This window comes from Phragmites australis, chromosome 17 (genome assembly GCF_958298935.1).
Source record: "Phragmites australis chromosome 17, lpPhrAust1.1, whole genome shotgun sequence".
Lineage (NCBI taxonomy): Eukaryota > Viridiplantae > Streptophyta > Magnoliopsida > Poales > Poaceae > Phragmites > Phragmites australis.
The window spans coordinates 21,755,789-21,776,983 of NC_084937.1; the positions used below are offsets into that span (position 1 = coordinate 21,755,789).

General features: G+C 41.1%; 1 protein-coding gene and 1 long non-coding RNA gene across 2 annotated transcripts; one reads left to right on the plus strand and one right to left on the minus strand.

Annotated features, from left to right (window-relative positions):
* Window positions 1–8,542: 8,542 nt before the first annotated feature.
* LOC133896600 (uncharacterized) lies at window positions 8,543–9,585 on the plus strand. Its single transcript, XR_009905799.1, has 3 exons — window positions 8,543–8,776; window positions 9,102–9,298; window positions 9,458–9,585. It is a non-coding gene; the product is annotated as an uncharacterized LOC133896600 (long non-coding RNA).
* Window positions 8,786–16,906, minus strand: LOC133896599 (glutamate receptor 2.8-like). Its single transcript, XM_062337199.1, has 5 exons — window positions 16,329–16,906; window positions 13,883–15,216; window positions 11,375–11,678; window positions 10,633–11,039; window positions 8,786–9,693 (listed from the first exon to the last, which is right to left on the minus strand). Exons 1-5 carry the CDS (start codon window positions 16,690–16,692, stop codon window positions 9,172–9,174), a joined length of 2,931 nt encoding a protein of 976 aa, XP_062193183.1. The 5' UTR covers window positions 16,693–16,906; the 3' UTR covers window positions 8,786–9,171.
* Between the last annotated feature and the right edge of the window lie 4,289 nt (window positions 16,907–21,195).

Consider the following 21,195-nt stretch of genomic DNA (forward strand, 5'->3'; position numbering starts at 1 on the left):
TTAAATTATTTTTGTACTCAAAATAAAATTGAGAGTTAAATAAAAAACTTAAACACCCACGTGCAACTGCTTGATAGCTTCCTCGGGCACGCGGCACATGAATAGGCGAGCTGTATTTGATAATTGAGGTATCGAAAATACATTTTTGATGAACGAGATACCGAATACACATGCTAAATTTGTAAATATGGTAACATATTATTTAAATTAGTAAATACGGTGATATGTGTTGGGTGTTTTTGGATTTTGTCATGGGATGTCGGATTTTGTACTTGCTGCATGACTCGCCCGTAAAGACCTTGCCGCTAAACCCAAAAAGCCGCCAACCAATCAATTGCCGTCGTGCGTGGATTTGTAAGGATCGGTCCTGTCTTACACGAAGGAAAACAGAGCCTCTGTACCCTTGATTTGTTCTACACGAAAGAGACAACGTAGGACCAGTTCGTGTACCCGGTCCTCGAATTACATCACGTGCAGCGCGAACCACATGACCTACAGCCACCACGTCCGTCCGTGCGCGGCCCTTTGCCGAACGAACGCGAGCAGCACTCGGCACCTGCGCTCGGACCCCCCCTCGCCCCTATGCGAGCGAGAGAGCGGGGCACGGCCTACGCGCCTACCAACTCGATCCGTCCCACGCATGCACGCGTCGCGCTCGCGCCGGGGCGAAGTGCCGAAGGGCGAAGTGGACAGCCCAACCGCCGCGCCCGCGCGGGCGCCCGGAGTGATCCAGCGAATCCTCCTAGTCTCGCCTCGGTTTTCCGTGGTGCGGCCGTGCGCGCGGGGCAGGGGTGGGCATCGCAAATTCGCCATGGCCGGAGCGATCCGGTGCGCGTACGTACCTTCGGGTGGGTGGGTGTACATGTGGACGCCGGGCGGCCGGGCATGGCGCGTCTCCTGGCCCGGATCCACACCTTGACACGGACGTCCCAGCCGAAGCGGCTGTTTCTTTTGCGAATGGGAATGGCGGATGGCGACCTTGTGACTGGCATGTGGCAGGTCATACTCGTTGGATGCATTATCCTGTTGCCTTAATCAGTTTCCCTGCATCAGAGGAGTTGATTACGTGTTTGCTCGGATAATTTCTTTCGTTAGGGGTGGGTCAGCCCGGGGGTGGTCCATGGGCATGCATAAGCATAACTTTTGGGTTCATCTCGGTCGCCGACAGTGTGTGCTTACGGGAGAAGTTTCTTGCTCTGCATCGTCTTCGGCCCACGGGAGCTGCTCGCTTCTGCGGCACGTCTGATAGATGGCTGTTCGGCATGGACAACTTTTTTTTTTTAAAGAATCAACAGGGGCTAAGAAAGCTCACTTTAATATTTCCCTAGCTAAGTGTAGTATATTGTAACGAAAATATAATATTGGATATGATAATATCAAATACAAACTTAAGTATAAAGATATGGATGCGTCCTAAACAAATACATCGGAAGTGATGTCATAGTTTTATTTCATATAGGATAAAAAATAAGTAAATTATATATCTATAATCAGTAACGAAACGACATGATAGATGATGAGTAGATAGAAAAATGAGTTTACTATTCAAATTTTATATAGTTTCATTACCTAGAACTATAGGAAGAAAAGATGTAACGTGAGAACAATTCGTATTTTATATAATAAAAAAGATTTGTTTCAAAACTAATGGGATTAAAGATCAGACAACCAACCCAGTTTCTAGGGAGACGGTGATCAAGATAAAAGATCAAACAATCTTAGCAGGAAAAGGAGCCAACTACAGTGTGCCAACAAAGAATCAGCTCGCCACCGTGGCAAAACGAGGTCTATGCGCTACTATAACGGTTGGAATAGTTTGGCATGCAGGACTAGGCGCGTTTGTTTTTGAAGGGTAGGTAAATTGGAGCCTCACTTAATTTTTAAATGGTCTATTTTAATCTTTTTATCTAACGCATCTCAAATTAACAAGTGAAAGTAATAAAATCGAGACAAATAAAACTCAACAAAAATCTATGAAAAAAGCATAGCTCTTATAGATAAATATGAACTCTAGGTTACATAGAAATTAATTTCAAGAGTCATAGCCAAAAAAAAAACTTGCAACTTGATTCACTTAAATTTGAAGAAATAAGCACCGAGTGAAGAGAGTCTCTAAGTTGATGATCTAGAGGCAAGAGATGATTTAAGACCAATTCATAGATGATTCTTGTCCTTATCACAATAAGAACAACTCTAATGTGATGGAAAAATTCAGTTCTTAAAAAACAAAAATCACAACCGAAAACCGAAAGAGTTGTAAACTTGCAAAGGAAACCAACAGAAAAAACTAGAAGAAGATCAACACAAGCAAATATATATATATATATATATATATATATATATATATATATATATATATATATATATATATATATAAACTTCATTTCTATCAGAGAAACACCCTATTTTTTATAGAATACAAAGTACTTTTGCTTAAGTTCTCACCTAACCTAAAGGCTAAGATCTTCTCTTCCTCTCTTATAAAATCCTAGCACATAATCTTAAATGGTTGACTTAGAAGAGCTCAACCAGCCATTCCCTCTATTTATAGCCTGATTTTTTTTAACCCATAGGTTTCCTAAATTGTTCACAAAATGTCCCTTCTTTCAATACACTCCCACCTACCACTAAAAGCATTTCCGTCCATCATTTTTCTCATCCATCAAATGGTCACAGCGTCCTCATGACTTAGCTTCATCTCGACGTAAGCTTCACGATGATATCACATGCACTTCACACTTTCCTACGGTTTTGAGGTTAAACTGCGAAACCGCCTCTCACGCTTCTCAAAGCGTAACTCACCACCATTTGCTTACACCTTAAGCAAATCACCCGATGTCGACGCATATACACCGTCTTGCAATCTTGACCGCTGGTAAGTCTCTTCCGCTCCTAATCTATCGGGTCAACTTGTCATTTGCACCGGTATCCCTTTCGCTTGATTTTGTTAGCACGCTATTTTCATCCATCATCTCATATCTTATTTTGCTCTCCACGTGTACAGCTATGATTACTCTTAACTCTGTTTGGCCTCCTTAATCGTCCGGCACCAAGCAACCCGCTTAGCCCCGATCATCTTGCCCTCGACCGCTAAGTTACATCCATCACCTGCACATCAGAAGACAAGTACATATGTTTCTGTAATTCCATCTCCAATTAGTCAAACTCACAAATCTCTATTGGAATGCTCATCACATAGAAAATATGACACCGAATAATCTGGTATGAACAATATCTGAACACAGGACTATCCAATATGTACAAGTCTTATCACCTCTAAAATCCATCTGGAAAAACAACTCGATAAAACCTTCGGTGTTCACACCATCAATTACCAAACTATCCGGTATGTACAACTACACCAGATAAGCCATTTGTAACCTCTCCTGAAAAATGCTCCGACGATACCTCCGATGAGCACATCCTCAAGTATCGGATCATACGATGTGCATATATCTCCACCCTTCTGAAAACTTTCTGAAAAACAGTCCAGCAAATCCCTCCAGTATTTATCACCAGACCATCCGCCAAGTTCAAACTCATTTCTATAAAAAAAATTCCACTTCTCCTAAAAAATAATCCGGTGAAATAATCAGATATACACTCACTTGAACACTGGATCATCTGATGAACATATCAATTTTTGCCTTTGAATTGAAATGCTTATGCGTGAACTCCATCTAAACACCAAACCCTCCGATGAGGTTAACTTTTCTCACATCAAATCATCTGTGAGTTTATTTTCTAGTACAGAGATAGAAAACTCCAATTCTATTTTTCTTTGAACTTTGATTAGTCTTAAACGTAGACAAGCATAACTAAACTTATATAATACCAAAAATTATCAAATCAAATCGACAAACTTATCCACCACCCATCACATATAAATCAAAACTTATTTTTATTTGTTTTCATTTTTCACTCCGTCGCCTCCTCCGTTGCATTGTGGCTGTGTACTATATGCTTCGAGGGTCGAGTTTGCCCTTTACCTGTTTTCATTTGGCTCATCCAACTGCTGGGGGTCGCCGATCAGCGCCGCGCGTTTTTGCCGGCGAGCTTTGGTGCCGACGGCGACGTATGCGACCGATTCGATTCCTCTTGCTCTCTTCACCATTCACCAACACGGCAACACGCCTGCTTTCCGGCATCCATTCCAGTTGGCCTAAAGGTTCTTTTGGAGCCGTTTTAAGAGGTAAAAGTAGAGATAGTTTATGCAATGTGCTCGAGTGATCCGAGGCAGAGAGAGCTTCTGCCCCGCGGCACTACGATCGCAATGTGAAGCTGTGCATTCCCCTCAGGGCTTCGACTAGACGTGGTTCTTCTTCCGTTAAAAAAGGGAGGAAAGTATGGTTTAAAAAAAGGAGAGGAGGAAAGTAGTAAGCCACTCATCACAGTCTGCTCACAAAAGTTTTATCATGTCACGTGCTTCGTTTGAGGAGTTCTTTGCTTCCTTTGAGCCGAGGGAAGGGTAGTTCCTTTCAAGATCTGCTCTTGCTTATGCAAGTGTGACAAGTTGTAAACGTAAATCTCTATGTTATAAAATATAAGTTGGTACTTACTCTTTTTCTATTTAATAAAAACTCATAAATTTAAATAATTTAACCATTTTACCATATAGCCTCTCGTATCGTTACCGGCTGCTGATAGTGACATATTTTACTAATAAAAATAAATGAAAAAATTAAAAGAGAAATTAGTGGATAATCTCTTTCTCGTTTTCGAATCTCACCTGAAATCAAATTACGATATCGCTTCTGAACGTATTCGTTCAGCAGTGTTCTCATAATGCATCTAAATCTCCATACTTTGAGTTTATACTTGATGTTACTACATTCAATGTTTATGTTTTCGTTGCAACGCACTGAACAATTAACTTATATTATGTGTCTAGAATCAACTCTAGTTATAATAAAAAAAATAGTAGAGGTACAATCCACGAGACAAGTAGTTACGACCAGACGTTAATAAAAAAAAGTTACAATTACATTATGGATGAATGTAACTCCTAATAAATTTCTTGCATAATGATGTACAACCTAAAAACACGATTATAACAGTAATACAATCTAAATGTAAGTAGTTAGCTCCTCGTGTTGTAATTATATACTTTTAGATACGCGGTTGTAACTGATATACTAGCGAATTATAACTGATAATTTTTTAAATTATAATTAATATGACATAACACTAAATTATAGTGCGACTAGACTATAATAAATTATATATATATAGACAGTGCTATTCTACAAATTTGGCTTTCTTCTGTCCGTCCATCCGTCCGAGCACGCATTCCCATAACCGAGTCAACTTCCCACGCCCGAACGAGCCAATCCAATCTGATCCAGCTTTCTTCCCCACGCGCCCCTTCCCGCACTAGACCCATTCAACGTACCGTCCTCCGTAGCCCCGCCGACCTCGATTCTGCTTGACCTATATTTGTAATCGGAGGGAGTATCTTGAAACACCAACTATTCCTGGCTCGTTTAGTTATGAAACTAATCTTGAGCCACTTGGTGACCTAATAGCTTGTCTCCCTTATGAGTGATTTGTGGACCAAAATGAGTCGATGCCGTGGCCTTGTTATTCCGTGTGCAGTCTCGTAGCTGATCAGTATTTGTGTTTGGACTACGAGGCTCTGATATTATTGTTTGGCTCTCTATCTCGTTGTAGCTTCCATTTTCTTCATTAGTTTGATCTCCGTCTTGAATATGCCCATTTTCTTCTTGTTGCCCATGTTTAGCCTTTTGTTGATCTTTTTTGTAGCGGTTCATCAGCAATGCTACAAAAAGGGAACATGTTGACAACTGTTTTGACCAATCCATTTCTTTTCGATTTGAATGATACTATCTCCTCCTGTTATGTTGATGATCTCCTTTGATATTTCAGCAAGTAGTGGAGATCGCTTGGGAAGTGCCTAATCACCACAGGGAATGTTCTTATTAGCTTTAGCTTACTAACATTTAAAGAATATCACCTTGTATCTGATTCAGGACAAGCCATAAAAAATAAATTTCTGAACCGATTGATCTAACCTTTTCAGTTGAAATAATTAGAATGTGGAATTTAATGCAGTGCATTAAGAGAATATTTGAATGGTAGATTTTTCACGGTAGCTTAGTAGTCATGTTTAAAAAATGTTTAAGAGATAGGACGAAATAATTGGCTAGCAAGTGTAGTTGAACTTACAAATGCAAAGCTTGCACCCTTGTAAATAGGTCCAACCATTGTGTAACCTTTGCAGTACTTGGCGAGAAACAATTTGATGTATGGGACCTCCAGAACGAGAGCAGCAACACCGCCATTTTCGCCTCTGTTAGAAAGAGCACTGTGGAACTCATCAGGAGTATCATATGGCCTTATTTTTTATACGTCGAAACCAAAATCCTCCAATAGACCCTCTATATAGGAACCTGGGTGGAAGCCTACATATCCTCCTTGCTTCTGGAGTTCATGAATGTCAGTCAATGTTGGTGAAAGCTGCTGTACAGTAAGCATTGATGCAAAGCTTGCTGTATAACTTGATGTAAGTACCAGAAGAACAAACATCCATACAAGTAGAACTATTCGAGACATAAAGCATTCCAGCTTCTCTTCTGCAGAAGTAACTATAAAAAAGTTATTTTTATAATACATCAAGTCAATTTGCAAAGCCGAGGTGCCGCAAAGCATGCTACTATGGGACTTCCTAGAAAGCAGATGCAATATCTGTTTCTTTAGACGATAAATTTCCAAGTCTTTATTCATTAAGACTACTTCATTATTATTTTATCTGTTAATAATTTCTATTTTGACATTTCTCGGCTTCCTGACGTGGAGGGCTAGCTTCCTGTTGCAGTTCTGATGGACTGCGTAGAAATCTCCCACGGCCAGTGAAACGCTGGTCCGTGCTACTTTCCCCAACAATGAACCCAAGTCCAGGATCACCCCGACATGGAATTCGTCGGCCCTACGTGTGGTGGTATTTTGAGCTGCACTGAAGCTGAAGATGATCAGTAGCAGAAAGAAGATGGCTTGAGCTATTTTCTCCACCACCTTAGCTGCAAGGTCCGTGAATCTTTTTGTGCTGCTTTGCGCTCATTTATAGGACTTCTTGTCGAGGACCCGGATTCTGAGCACTAGTCAAGCTGGAACTTGCAAGGCAGTTCAGTCAGTAGTTTCTGTGATGCAGTGCCTAAATACTTGGTACTTACCAGTGACAGAAAATAGTGACATATGGAAGCCCTCTTGCATCAGTTCCGATGTTGATTGGTTCTGTATCCTGCCTTACATGACTTCTGGGCTGTTGTTTGCTTGCCAGCACAAGCACTGGGAAATTCTGCCGAGTTGCAGTTAGCTAGATGCAAAGTCAAGTCAAATTTTTTTTAAGTACAAACTTACGCACGCACATCCTACCATCTAAACCCGTGCACACCCCGGATTCTCCTAAAATTCAACTTAGGTAGGTGAGGCATTTGTCACCAACGCCCCACCACGGACTCGAAACCGTAACTGTCCTGTTACGCTCGGGAGCCTTAGCCACTCGGGCAACGAGTGTCAAGTCAAAACGAATTGGCCAGTGAAATTCGTCCACGGGAAGAGAAGGGCGTGTGTTGACTTTTGGTATTGGATTTAATTTTGTGTGGTATGTTGGCGCTAGCTATTGGTGTAAGTTCTATGAGCCCAGAGTCATATTTGACCAGGCCAAAGCGAATTGATTGGTCAAGTCTTCTTGCAAAATTTTACTGTTTTTCTTTAAGATGATGCATTTTTTTTTTCTTGAGGAGTTCTATTAATCGAAAAGTTGCAAGTGTAGGTGAGTCACTTGCACTTAAGTGTCTCTAGTTGACTTGTGCGTATAAATGGATTTGTTGTTACAAGTTATCCATATGTGCTTACAGTTTGCTTAGATTGTAGTTACAAGTCAGTCATACGTACTTAAAGTGATTCATACATTCTTACAAGTGCATTGGAACCACTTATGAGCCAGGTAAGCACACTTATGAGTCTATTTAAATACTACTTACAAGTGAGTTAAGTACACCTACAATCATCCGAGAGATGGTAATTTGTCGGATTCTGAAAATACCCTTCTCCTTTTTTCTTCGACCAGAATATTTTCTGGAGCGGTTCTATTGGATTTACTAGCTTATAGCTCGCGTAAGTAGTACTCTCCCCGTTTAAGAATATAAGATCATATTTTGTTTTAAAAAGTCATAAAAATAAATTTTGGCCATTAGATTTTCTTATAATATGTTATCAATTACTATAAATCAATATCATATTAAAAAATTTAAAATATAAATATATTAAAATAAATTTTGTATCCTAAACATGAAAATAATTTAACTAATTATTAATTAAAATTTATAAAATTTATTTTTTTAAAAACAAAATACACCTCACATCCCTGAACAGATGGAGTACAGAGTAGTATTTAAATAGAAATCGTCTCCGTTTGCTCTGCTATGGGCCGGGCCCTTCTTTTCAGCCCAAGCAGCCCATCCCACGAGAAATAACCGTCTCCGGGCTGGTTTCCCGCGCCCTGGCCCACATCAACTGCGGGAAATGGGCGCCGCCGGCGGCCTCCGCAGCCGAAGCCGCTCCGGGGGGCGGCCGACGGGCGGCCGACAGGGTAACCGAGGAGGGTGAGGGCACGGTGCATTCTTGCAGCCCAGCCGGCGGAGGAGACCTCGGCAGCAGGCGACGGCGGGCACGGAGCTGTGTGATCGGTGGGGCTCCCCGTCCCGCGGGAGGAGATGGGGATTCATCCTGCTCGTCGGCGCAGGAGGGAGGTGAGGTGAGCGCAAGGGGAATTAGGAGATTGTTTTTATGCTTGTTTCTCTGTCGGTATCCTGGCAGTTAAATAAATATAATAGGAAGTTAAGTAGTTAACCATCAAACTAGTTTATTTATATAATGACTGGTTGATATACATTTGATAGCTGACTAGTTTACATATGTAATTATCTTACTGTTGGGTTGCTTGTGCACTGACTGAAATGCAGGGATGTACTAGTTTACATATGCACAATTAGCTTACTTGTTGGTCAGCTGGTGTACTGAATGAAATGCAGGGATCCAATATCTCAATAAATCCATTTTATTCCATAAAAAAAATGCAGGGATCCACAGGTGTGCATGTGTACATGTTGAATGTGACCGGGCAAATTCAGGAGATTAGTGACATGATGATCAGGCTGACTTGTCATTGCGCTGTAAACCACTGCTTGTTGTCCCGTGAGATGCAAACTCTTGACTTGTTTGGACTTCTGAACCAGAGCTCGTGAATTCTGTGGATAGTTCTATCTCTTGTTGACAGGTATCATCTTCTGAATTTGGCACGGTCAACTGCATGTTCTGTATCTGGTTGGAATCTATTGTACTTTCTTGATTCCGCTCGTTTATGTGTCGTAGTCCGCATCCTCTTCGAATCTGGTCACTACCTATGCTGTTCCTTATCTTGTGCTTATTCTTGTAGAGCAACATCACCAGGGCTATTAAAAGGGCAGAAGTTGAAGCAATTCCTGTGACTACAAAGAGTCCTGAAAAGCTTTTGAAGTTTAGGCTACTTGAGCTGGCGATGGTACCATCATTTTCACAGGCATGTTGATCTCCGATCCATTTCTTTTCTATCTGAATGATAGCGTCCCCTTCTGTTATGCTGAGGATTGCCCTAGAAAAGTCGTTGACCATAGGCGATCTCTTGGGGAATGCCTACTCAACAAGTACAATAGATTCAGAAACACACAAACTGATTAAGTAATGGGTTATTTTTTTTAAAATAAAATGTTTAACCTTCTAAGATTGTCCATAAACTTTAGAAAGAAAATTAAGACTAATGAATTGCATGATATGTTCTTGCAGTTTCCAACTTCTGCAAACCCATGCTTGTGGTTTTAGAGTGATTTTCTATCATTTAAAATTCCAGTTTAAAATTTGACCGATATTATGACAAACACAATTCTGTGAATGGTAACTTTTATCCTTCCTTTAAAAAAATGAATCATTGGTTGTTGTTTCTCCTTGTGTTGAGCAAATTAGGATACAGAATTTTGTATCTATGACATGATAATACAATGCCTGTACTTTTTGGTCATCTGGCATCTTTTTCTGAACAGTTTGTATTCTAGAACCAAATACACGATTTTCAATGCATGCGTTCCTACTCCATTATGCATATGTTTAGCAACTAGAACCTCCATGCCACTATTCAGTTTGCAATAACAAGATGTGAGATAATCACAAGTAACTGCAAGTCTTAAGTGCATGTAACTTGCAACATAGGCCAATAGTCTCAGTTACCATACGGTGACTATAACAAGAAAAAATTACTAAAAGTGGCAGTCTGACTTATCTTTTTGTGGTAAATGATTGCGCTGAAGATGAATTGCATATAAGGGATAGCCTTGTTAGAGTGGCCTGTTTGTTATCATTTTGGGTCGTACGTACTTAGCAATGTACATTATGTCCTAAAGCAACTTAGTTAATGCATGTTGCTATTTCCAAATGTACTCTGTGTTTCTATAAGTATCTTCCTTCAGGGGTTCTCTGTTCTCTAGTCTGAACAGCTCTCAAGCATATATTTCCTAGTTTTTTTTAAAATTATTTTAGAGGCATATGATGCACACAACGTATCTGATGTAGTTAACTTACAAAGCCAAAACCTTCAGACTTGTAAATTGGTCCGACCATTGTGTATCCTTTGCAGTGATCTGCAAGAAATATTTTGATATATGGAACTTCATGTATGACAGCAGAAATACCACCATTTTTGCTCCCTTTAGAGAGTGCATCAATGAAATCATCTGAAGTTTCATATGCCCTGATATTTCTTCTGTCAAAACCAAGGGCTTCTAATAGATCCCTCACATAAGAACCTTTATGATAGCCTACATATTCTCCTTTTCGAAGGAGTTCATGAACATCAGTCACTGTGGGTTGAAGCTGTTGCACAGTAAGAATTGATGATAGGTTGGCCGTATAACTTGACGTAATCACGAGAAGTACAAAGACCCATACAATGACAACCAATCTAGACAAAATACTGTCCACCCTCTCCCCTGCAAATGATGAACAACCATCAATTAGCAACTTCAAATAAAACATGAATGCTGAATTTACTCTCGGTATCACAGTACCTTCATGTCTGCACTAAGATAAATTTTAAGCAATTATTAAAATGAATTTTATGATAATAGACTGCAATGGGAGAATATGCTACTTATTTATCAGTTCCTGCTCACCCTAATTTTAATAGTATACAGGTCAGGTTTATTTTCCTTTTTACAAACAAATTTGTCACCAAGAAATTCCTCATCTGTTTAAAGAATATATTAGATATTTTGCAAATGCAATATATTGCATGGAAAGAATAAAATCTGACACCATCACTTACTATCGGCAAAGAAGGAAAAATATATTGCTATCCCAAGCTGGCGGAAAAATGAGCCAGTCAGTTCAGCATTATTGATTCGTCGCTCCAATAACCAGATGACAATCCCTGTGTAGATGAAGAACGCGATGCTTCCAAACCACAAGTCAGTAGTTAATGGCTTCAAGAAAACCCATGTATTCTTATTCTTGTCATTCTTGACTGGCACAATCATTGCTACCCCAGATTCAGTGTAAGGTAGTGTGAAGTCAGCATAGGAAGTTCTATTGTACCTGATGGTTATATCTCCGATTGCTGCATCATATATCTGCAATGATGGCATTTAGTGTTATATAAGTATGAAGCTGTTTATTTCACTGGAATTACTGGAAAAATAGTACACCTCTCCTTAAGCTCTGCACACATTGACAATTATGAAGGCTTGTAGACAAAACAACATATAATGGCAGCGGTTACAATGGGGCATTCTATTCTAACACTGGTGTCATATATGCTTTGAGAAAACATCTAACGGTTGTATCTTAACTAATGGATTCATACTATTACGAATGTGAATCATGTCTACTATCCAGCCCCAAAGGGGAATATGTAGTACAAGAGAACCCCAAACCCTAGAATACAGGAAATGACTATAATACCCTTAACACACCCCTTCTCAAATGCAAGGCGTATGCAATTGCGTTGCATTTGAAAAGGGTACGACACTAAGCACTAGACTTAGACACATTACAATACTAGATAAACATCCAAAGGCTAAGTCAAGAGTCGCAGCAGAGGCGTGATGATAAACGACAAAGAAATGTCTCTAGTTAAGAGTCGCAACAGAGGCGACAAAGAGTAGCAACGAACGGGTCACGCATAAGTCCGGACGAGAGCCGCTCAAGTCCGAACAGGTCTGGACCGAACTATCTGCGAAGCTACAAGCAATAGTTAGGGCTTGCAAAAGGACCGAGAAGGAAAAGCCACATCAATGACGACGAGAAGTGATTAGCCGAAAGCATGGCCAACCACAAAAAGAAACGTAGCAATCGGCGACAGATAAAGATTTTATGAACTCGCATAGCACGGGCGACTCAAGGAGAGCGCAACAGACTTGGATGGACACGACGTCAGTGTAACTCTAATGCTAGGTAGAACACTAGCAGCAACAAGATATTAGAAAGCAACAGCAACAACGGCGACAAAAGAATCAGCACCACCAAGCAAGCAGATGGAGCAAAAGGATACGTGGCGGCCCATGTGTAGCCCAAGCTCCTCCAGGATAGTAGACCACGAACCACAAACTTGCCCTCAAGGGCAAACAGAGAGCGGCGGACCAACGATGCGAGTGGCAGGGAGGGGCACTAGGAGGCGGTGGCCCTTGGAGTGCCCGAATCTAGGTGGATCAAGGCGGCGACCCGCTGGACGGGGAAGCGACTGGAGGAGGAGCCCCCAACGCGGAGCAAGAGCCCCGTCGCGGACCAGATGGGGCGGAGGGGTGCGGATCCAGCCGGAGCAGCACGGCGGGGCGGAGTCGAGCCAGCGCGGGGTGACTGAAGTGAAGACGAGGAAAACGGCGACGCGTTCACGTGGACTGAGGACGATAACGATACGCACCAGCAGCTCCGACGAGAGATCTAGTCGGGCGGACTGCCTCTCTTGGCGGAGGCTAGGGCCATACGGGGATGCGATGACAGGCGAGCGATGACGGCAGGAGAGTCGTCGGGATCCACGATGCAGTGGTCCGATCCACGGCGCGGTGGTTGGATCCGCAGCCTAGATGGCTCAGTGTGGCTGCTCGACGACGCGGCGTAGCGGCCCGTGGCCTGGCGACGCCCAGCACCGGAGTGGCGGCGGCGGCCCGAGAGCATATGCGGGCTGCTGCTGACGGAGACCAACAATGGGAGAGACGGTGTAACTGCTGCTTGACCACTGGCAAGCTAGGGCTGGGGTTAGGGGCTCAGGTTGTCTCCCTCGGGAGTGAAGCTCGCTCCTCTTGGGGCAGCGCAGCGGAAGACGGTGAGAGCTGGCTTAGATCGGATCGGAGGTCTAAAGCTATGTTACCATGTTACGAATGTGAAGCATGTCTATTATCCAGCCCCAAAGGGGTATATGTAGTACAAGAGAACCCCAAACCATTGAATACAGGAAAGGACTATAATACCTTGAACACATACAACTAATAGTACTCCCTCTGTACAAAGTAACTATGGCTCTAGCTTTGTGCTTGTAGAACATAGTTCACCCCGATTAATCGCATAAATATTTATTTAATACCAGAGCCGATCAGCATTTAGCTGAAGTATTTGGTGGAAGAAGCTGCCTAGAAAAAACCACAACAAGAATGATTGCCAAAACAAAACAACATTATTAAAGCATCACCTGAATTGTGGGAGTAAATGAATACAGTTTGTAAAACACATTTCGCTTGGAATAGTTAAATTCTTAAAACATCTTTTAAAATTTTCAGGAGAGCATATTCAATTCATGCACCTTGATCTTATTGACAAAACGAGGATTAATATTCCTTACCCCAAGATGAACTTGGTAGACAAAATCATTATAGCTCCCGGACTTTACTCCTTCATTATCAAATGCTACATATTCATATGGTACTGCATATGGTAGTTGCTTTAGCACCTCTTCAAAAACATCAATTGCATATCCGGTGGCAGTTGTTGCATTGGTGATAGGATCCCTTTCTACCTTCATAAACTCAGGATATCCGCTTATTCGTACACCTACTCGGAGTTTCTTTCCATTAGTAGGAATTTGCCATCCTTTAGGCACTCTATATACTTCTCCTGGCCAAGTTACTGAATTAAGGTCAGGCATAGAGTTTAGATGTATTGTTTTTGATCCATTTTGATCCAGTTGCCTGATGATCCCATGCTTGGCTGTCCAAAAGCCTATTTGTTTTGACCCTCTTCCCACCACATTAATTATCTGGAATATGGAAGATTGCAGCTGCCTATTTTCAAGGTCAAAATCACCACTTCGGCCTCTGAACTTATTATGTAAGATTGCTTCTAGGAGTTTTGGACCAATTGTAGAAATACCCAGTGTTCCAAAACACGTCAAGTTCTTCATGTGTCGCTGCTTTTGAAATGTGGCATTTGCCATGCTAACTTTATCTGCTGCTTGTGCCAAGGCCCAAATAGTATCATAACTCCAGAGTCCAAAAATGCTTAGCTGAGATGGTGGATCATTTGGGTTGTCTTGTTTGAACCTCTTGTTCCATCTTGCAGTGAAATCGTCCAGTTCCTTTGATTCAGGCACATAGAACCTCACACCAAGTGCACCATTCATTGCCTCAAGAATTGAAGGGTTGAGTGAACTAGCAATATTTGCGATCCCATCTGTCAAGATCCATGCATACATTTCACTCATCATTCCTAACTCCTTGGCCTTCATGAAGAGAACGGAGGCAGTGGCAGATGACATATGCACAATATAGACCCTTGTTTGCATTGTCATTAGCTTGTAGAGTTCATGCTCAACTTGGTCATTGTTTGCTAATTCAGAGATTGCACTGCGATAAGGCATAGAAGCTCCAAATTCTTGAAGAGCATCAGCCAGATATGGTATAATTCCCCTACCATAGTCTGTGTCTTCGTAGATGGGTACCACTTCCCTCCAACCATAGGCCTTAATGAGAGCAGCAATGCAATTCACTTGAGCTACATCATTTAATGTTGCACGCAGAAAATATGGCACGTTGTCAGATGAAAGAGTGGGGCTTGTTGCAGTGAAGGAGATGACCGGAACACGACTCTTGTTTCCAAGATAAGACACAAAAATAGCCTCTGAAGATTTTTGGGGACCAATTATCGCTTGTGCATTATAATTCTCCAGCAGGTCAACCGCTGTAAAATTCAATAATCGAAACAGGGAGGAATTTTAGTTTACAGAATACAGAGCATTTGTTTGTATTCTGGTTGCAGCTAAGATATCTAATCCAGAAAAATTATGCAACCAGTAGAGTTATAGCTTAAAATGCAATCATTTTCACTTGGCCTTAATAGCAATTTGTATTCCTTGTTTCAATCTTTTGCTTATATTTATTAAGGAGTTATCTCACTGTCTGATTTTAGATAAGATGATACTATTCTGTAGTTGGAACCTTTACAGAAGAAAATGCCTATGGTGTGGATAAACAGAGCATTAATAGTGCAACATAGGTGCAAATAGTATTACCAAATTACTGAATAGGAAGTTAGCCTTCTCTTTGGGTACCTCATTGTTGTTGGTTTAGTATTGTAACGTGTTTTTTTTTCCCATTCTTCTTAGGGTCTAACTGGTCTCTAGGTGTAACTTTCTGTATATGCATCTACCCTTTGAAACGAATATACATATCTCCTGCCTTTTTATGATGAGGGGAAACATAAAACAACACATTGCCTCAAGTGCCCTGATGTTTTATCAGACTAACACCATAGTGTACATAACATTTCAGTTACGGACAAAACATGGCAGCTGTTCACATGTACAACAACAACAAATAGAACTGTATAATTTTGTTACGAGCCATAAATATTACTAATAGATTGTAGCTGTAAATCCAACTTTTTTCCGTAGGACATACCTGTACAAATGGCATCTTAAGTGCAAAACTTGGGAAGCAATATCAAAACTTCATGTTTTATTTTTAAGAAGAATTCGATGAAGGTGGATTGTATTTCTAGGTAGGCCATGCCCAATCCTCAAATGCACAAATCAGAGAAGCAAAATAAATGAAAAAGGTAAAATTTTCCTTGCTTCTAGTCCACAAAAGTTTAGGGTTTAACATTTGGCCCGCAGTTATTCGATATCCATACCATATTATTTTTTAAAAAAGAAATTCGTTTAAGATTTGGTTTTCTAGTTTTCAACAAATTATCCCTTCTATAGGATTGAGCCTCGGTATGATAATACAAACCCAAACTTCACAGCCATTTTATGTGTTTCATTGCTAACAATTGACAAATTATAAACGTACCTGCTGAGGCGGCTTGGATGTCATCTCCACTGGAATCCCTTACGTGGAGAACTAACTTTGTTCTGTAGCTACTGTGTACTGAATATAAATCTTCCATGGCCATCAAAATGCTGGTATGCGCAGTTTTGCCCACCAATGACTGCAAATTGAGGATGACTCCAACATTTAGTGTGCCGGGCCCAGTTTCAGTGGCATTTTGAGCAGCTGTGATATTGAAGAACAACAACAAGAAGATGATAATGGTCCTGGATGCCATCTCTGTCTCGACTCTCGAGTTGTGGAGTTCTACATAACTTATGGTACCACTGCCCTGTCTTATATCACTGGTTAGCGGTACCATTATTCTGACTGGGTCAATTTGCATTCGGTTTGGTTAGCTCTGAACTACGATTTCTAGTTTCCATTATGATTATATTTTACCCTTTTTTGTGAGGATTATCTTTTCCTTGTGAAAGCAGCTACCACACTGATGACAAAAAGTTATCAGTTTTTTTTTTTCCTGGAAACCTGCCTGGTGAAGTGACGAGTGTGAAAATTCAAGGAAATTGCAAGTGAAATCCAAGCAGGATTCCTCCATCTAGTCTGACCCCAAAGAGCTGGGAGTTTGGGACTGTGAGAAGTCAAAGGAACTTGTGTTTGACATGCAAGGGACACTTGAACTCTTCGGTGCTTGTAAGTGTAGCAAGGTTTTAGTTGTACAACCTATGCGCTCCCTGAGGCATTAGCCTTACGATCTTAACACTTCTTCTGTTACTTAGGTTCTTCAAGTTATTTTTTTCTTCTTCTCTGAAAATTCGAGCCGAAAAGGACCCAAACTTTGGAACTGAGCTAGCCTCATTTCCTTGTTTTCTTTTTATCAAAATATATTTTATATATGAGAATATAGGTTCTTGTAGTTAGTGGTCTCTCCTCACAAGAGAAAGTTAGCAAATGTCATTTTGTTGGAGAAAAAACACTTTTAGATTTAATTTAATCCTTAGATAAATCATAAATACGAACCGATAAACTAGCATTATCATATGGCAAGAGAGCATGATATAAATGAGGGAATAAATGTGAGGTTTAATTTAATCCTTAGATAAATCATGAACATGAACCGATAAACTAGCATTATCATATGGCAAGAGAGCGTGATATACTTGAGGGAATAAATGTGTAGTTGAGACGTGCCACGATTGAACTCTTAACCGATGTGATTTTCGTATCTCATAATGTGTTGACCATTTTCCCATGCATCTCTTAATCCCCAGGCCTGGCGAGGCGAGCGATAAGCGCGTTTGTTCTTCTAGTCTTCTTATCCATATGTCCTAAGGGGATGGAGGATATAACTTTTTTTAAGTTGGTTTTCCTTCACCTTCAATAGCAAGGTGAGACTAAAAACTACACCCTCATTTCATTTGTTGGTCCTTCAAGATTTATTAGAAATTATTCTCAAAATATAATGGGCCAAGCCCATATATTATAACACATTTGACCTATTTGTATGTGCACCAATGATCTTTCTATTATGTATTCTCTCTAAAGAGGCTTGAGGTTCCTGCGGATTGAAGAATTGTTTTGCCAGAAATAGCTTCTATGTGCACCAATGATCTTTTATATTTATCCTCTCTAAAGAGGTTTGAGATTCCTGCAGATTGAAGAACGGCTTTGCCAGAAATAACTTATGTTGTTATAAGACAACATGCAGTCAAGTCAATATGGTTCTGTTGTGAGGCTTAAGTCCCAACTTACAAGTTGATTCTCAAAGCCTTTTTCATGTTTCAGCTGACAAATGACAGTAGGGAACCAGAGTTCATTGCTTGGAAATCGGATCACTGGTTGTTCAAGTCATCAAGATTCATCCATAGCCAAATTTGTCTATTGCTATATGCAAATTGGACAGTGAGATTCAACTGCTCGTCGGACGCTACGTGCTACCAACTGGCCTTCTGGTGCCGATAAATTGTTTGACTAGAATGTTCAAAAGAATGGTCCAGAAGAGAGAACTGACACGTACTTGGGCAGCATCTTCATGGAATTTCACTACCATAGATTATGCTTTGATGGTACTTGTTGAGATGCCCATGCCGCCAAAGAATTCCTCCTCGATTTATCTGCATCATTCAGGTATGATCTCTGACCCGCTCTGATCGGCATTTCCGTGAAGTTTCTTGGGCGTGATCACCTGCTCAGTTGCTCAGAAGTCAGAAGTCAACTAGAGGGAAGAATGGGCTGTATCTTAGGTTGCATTCAGCGCCTGACTGCTTGAGCAATGCTATCGAGGAGCAGTGTTGATCTAGCGTATGTGTGCAATTGATTTTTCGTATTCAGCCACAATTTTGTATATCTCCAGGAAAATGCCAGATGGCCGCGGCGAGGGAATCTTTAGAGGAGTATGTAAGCTTGTTGTGATTTTTTATTAAATAAAATATATGTTATTATTAATCTTAAATAAATAGATGTCCATTTGAGATGAGAGGTGCCTTTAATAGGCTTCTGGTAGGGCAACTGGTGGGAGAGGAGCAGCGTCACCCATTGCTACAGAATTAATGAAAGTAGATGGTTTGTTAGGACCTACTATTGACAAAATATCTTCGGATGGTTGTTAAGACAGACATGTCTGTAACATGATCGTCGTCTAGGTGTGCATAAACTCATAGATGATTTTTAGAATTCCGTCTGTTACTATCGTACAGACACAGACGATGTTACACAAAAATTGTATGTGATATTGTCACTGACTGTTTCCTGTAAGATCCATCTGTGTCTAGACGATAGATACAAACGGATTTTATGAAAATCGTCTTTATATAAAGACACGCAAATGGTTTAATTTAATTACTCATCTCGCTTGTGCTTTTTTCCTTCACACACATAACCTTATCTCCCCAGGCTCTTTTGGCTTCCCACACACACAACTTATCTCCCCTCAATATAAAGTGAGGAGTGTCTCCTTTCTCACTCGTCATATCTAAGTATTCCCCATTGCACTGAGAAGTCCTCACTCAACATCTGTGTCGGAGAAGCGAGATCTCACCAGAGGCCAAATCCCTTTCACTACACCAAGGTGAGTATCAGATGCTTCATATCGGTGTTTAGTTAGGGTTTGTAATTGATGGCAGAACCTTGTTTTCGTTGGAGATCTACAATGGTGTAATTCACGGTAATCACGAGGTGACAGGATAAGGTTATCCTTATGGGGACTTTGATGGTGCGGATGCTTGGCGTTGACTTCGACCGGATGGACTTTGTCTTCTTCGTTGCGGTAAAGGCCCTCTCTGTCGATCATGTGTATGCTATCAACCACATTCTCATTCTTCTTTTTCCAGATGCAAATTTCTCCATTGTTGTTTGGCACAATAGAGACATTTTCGTCAACTGCGTGACAGGCTTGAACACCCATTTCTTGTTGAACCATGAGTGATGGTTTGGTAGCAATCCAGTCTGGTTTTGGCTCATTGAAGATGATGCTTGAGTTGATATTGTGTTGAAACGCAGGAGGCTGTGATAATATCTATCATCTTATCTTCTTGAAATACGGCGTCGATCAATCCAAATTTGTTGATCACTTTTCGTATTTTTGGAAGACAGTGTCGGCTGATGTCAATCATTTCGTCCTTTTAGAATACATCATCGATTGATCAATAATGTATAGCTAGGGATTGTATTTAGGTAACTAGGTTTATGTGTTCTGAATAATGTGTGATGTGCATCCGTTTGATGTTCTCAACCTTTTTCATATGTCAATGCCTGTGTCAATGTGTTCTGAATAATGTGTGATATATCGATTTGTTGAAAAATGTGTCAATATGTTGTTTTATTTATGAACCATGAAGTGTATATGTGTGATCATTTTTCCTCTATAAACAAATTTGTTTCCTAGCTGTGTGTCAATGTGTTGTTTTATTTATGAACCATGAAGTGTATATGTGTGATCATTTCCCCTTTATAAGCAAATTTGCTTTCTGGCTTATAGAGGGAAAGGATCATACAAACGATTTTATATAAAAATCCATTTGTGATAATTAAAACAGATGAGTTTAAACAAAACTCGTATGTGGCTCTAACTTCACATAGATGGGTTTTGCCAAAAACCCATTTATGATTCTTAGTTATAAAGAAAATCCGTCTGCGTGTAACTCTATGACATTTGGTTATAAAATTGTATGTAACAAGATCGATATCACAGATACTTTTGCAGAGACAGAACTTATAACCGTATATGGGATTTAACATCCATCTGTAATAACCTATTCTAAAATGGTAACCACCATCCAAGTGCAGGTCCAAGAAGGGGCATAGGTGTACATATGTACACCTGATTTTTTAATATATATAATATTATGTATTAAATATTTAACTATTGGGTATCTATCAGCTATTCAATTGAACCCACACGGCCATGATGAGGCCCAAGTGCTCAATGTCACGAGTGTGATGCACCCATGGCCCACGGCCTCATCTGACATGGCTCAATCCCCACCCCAAACTCCACAGCCTCACACGGTGGTTCAGTGTGTTGTGGTTCTGGAGGGCCGGCGGTGTGGCCGGTCGGTGGTTCGGTGGACCAGCAACGTGGTGTACAACGTGGCAGGCCATTAGCATGGCGTTGCTCTCGTGGCATTCAGGCGGCGTGGCGTTGTGTGCGCAGCAGCTGGCGACGCAGTCCGCATGGAGGCGCGATGCGGTGACCTGTTATGTCCACTGGCGGCCCAGATCCGTGAGCTCCTGCGCCTCCCTGTCTGGCGGCGGCCATGCGCCAGCGGTGTGTCAGCCCAGAGGTGCAGGTGAGCCCACAGGCGCCTGCGGTGTGGCAGGTGTTACAGCCGGTAGTGGGGCTTCCCTGTGTTGTGGGGGCGTGGTGGCACTATGATGAGGCGGTGCTACA

Bases quoted from the DNA above. Each gene is read 5' to 3' on its own strand.
- LOC133896599 (XM_062337199.1), bottom strand. From the start codon at position 16,692: ATGCAAATTGACCCAGTCAGAATAATGGTACCGCTAACCAGTGATATA. The intron at 15,217-16,328 runs GTACGTTTATAA...TGAATTTTACAG, and splicing joins CATCCAAGCCGCCTCAGCAG to CGGTTGACCTGCTGGAGAAT. The intron at 11,040-11,374 runs GTAAGTGATGGT...CATCATTTGCAG, and splicing joins TTTTTCCTTCTTTGCCGATA to GGGAGAGGGTGGACAGTATT.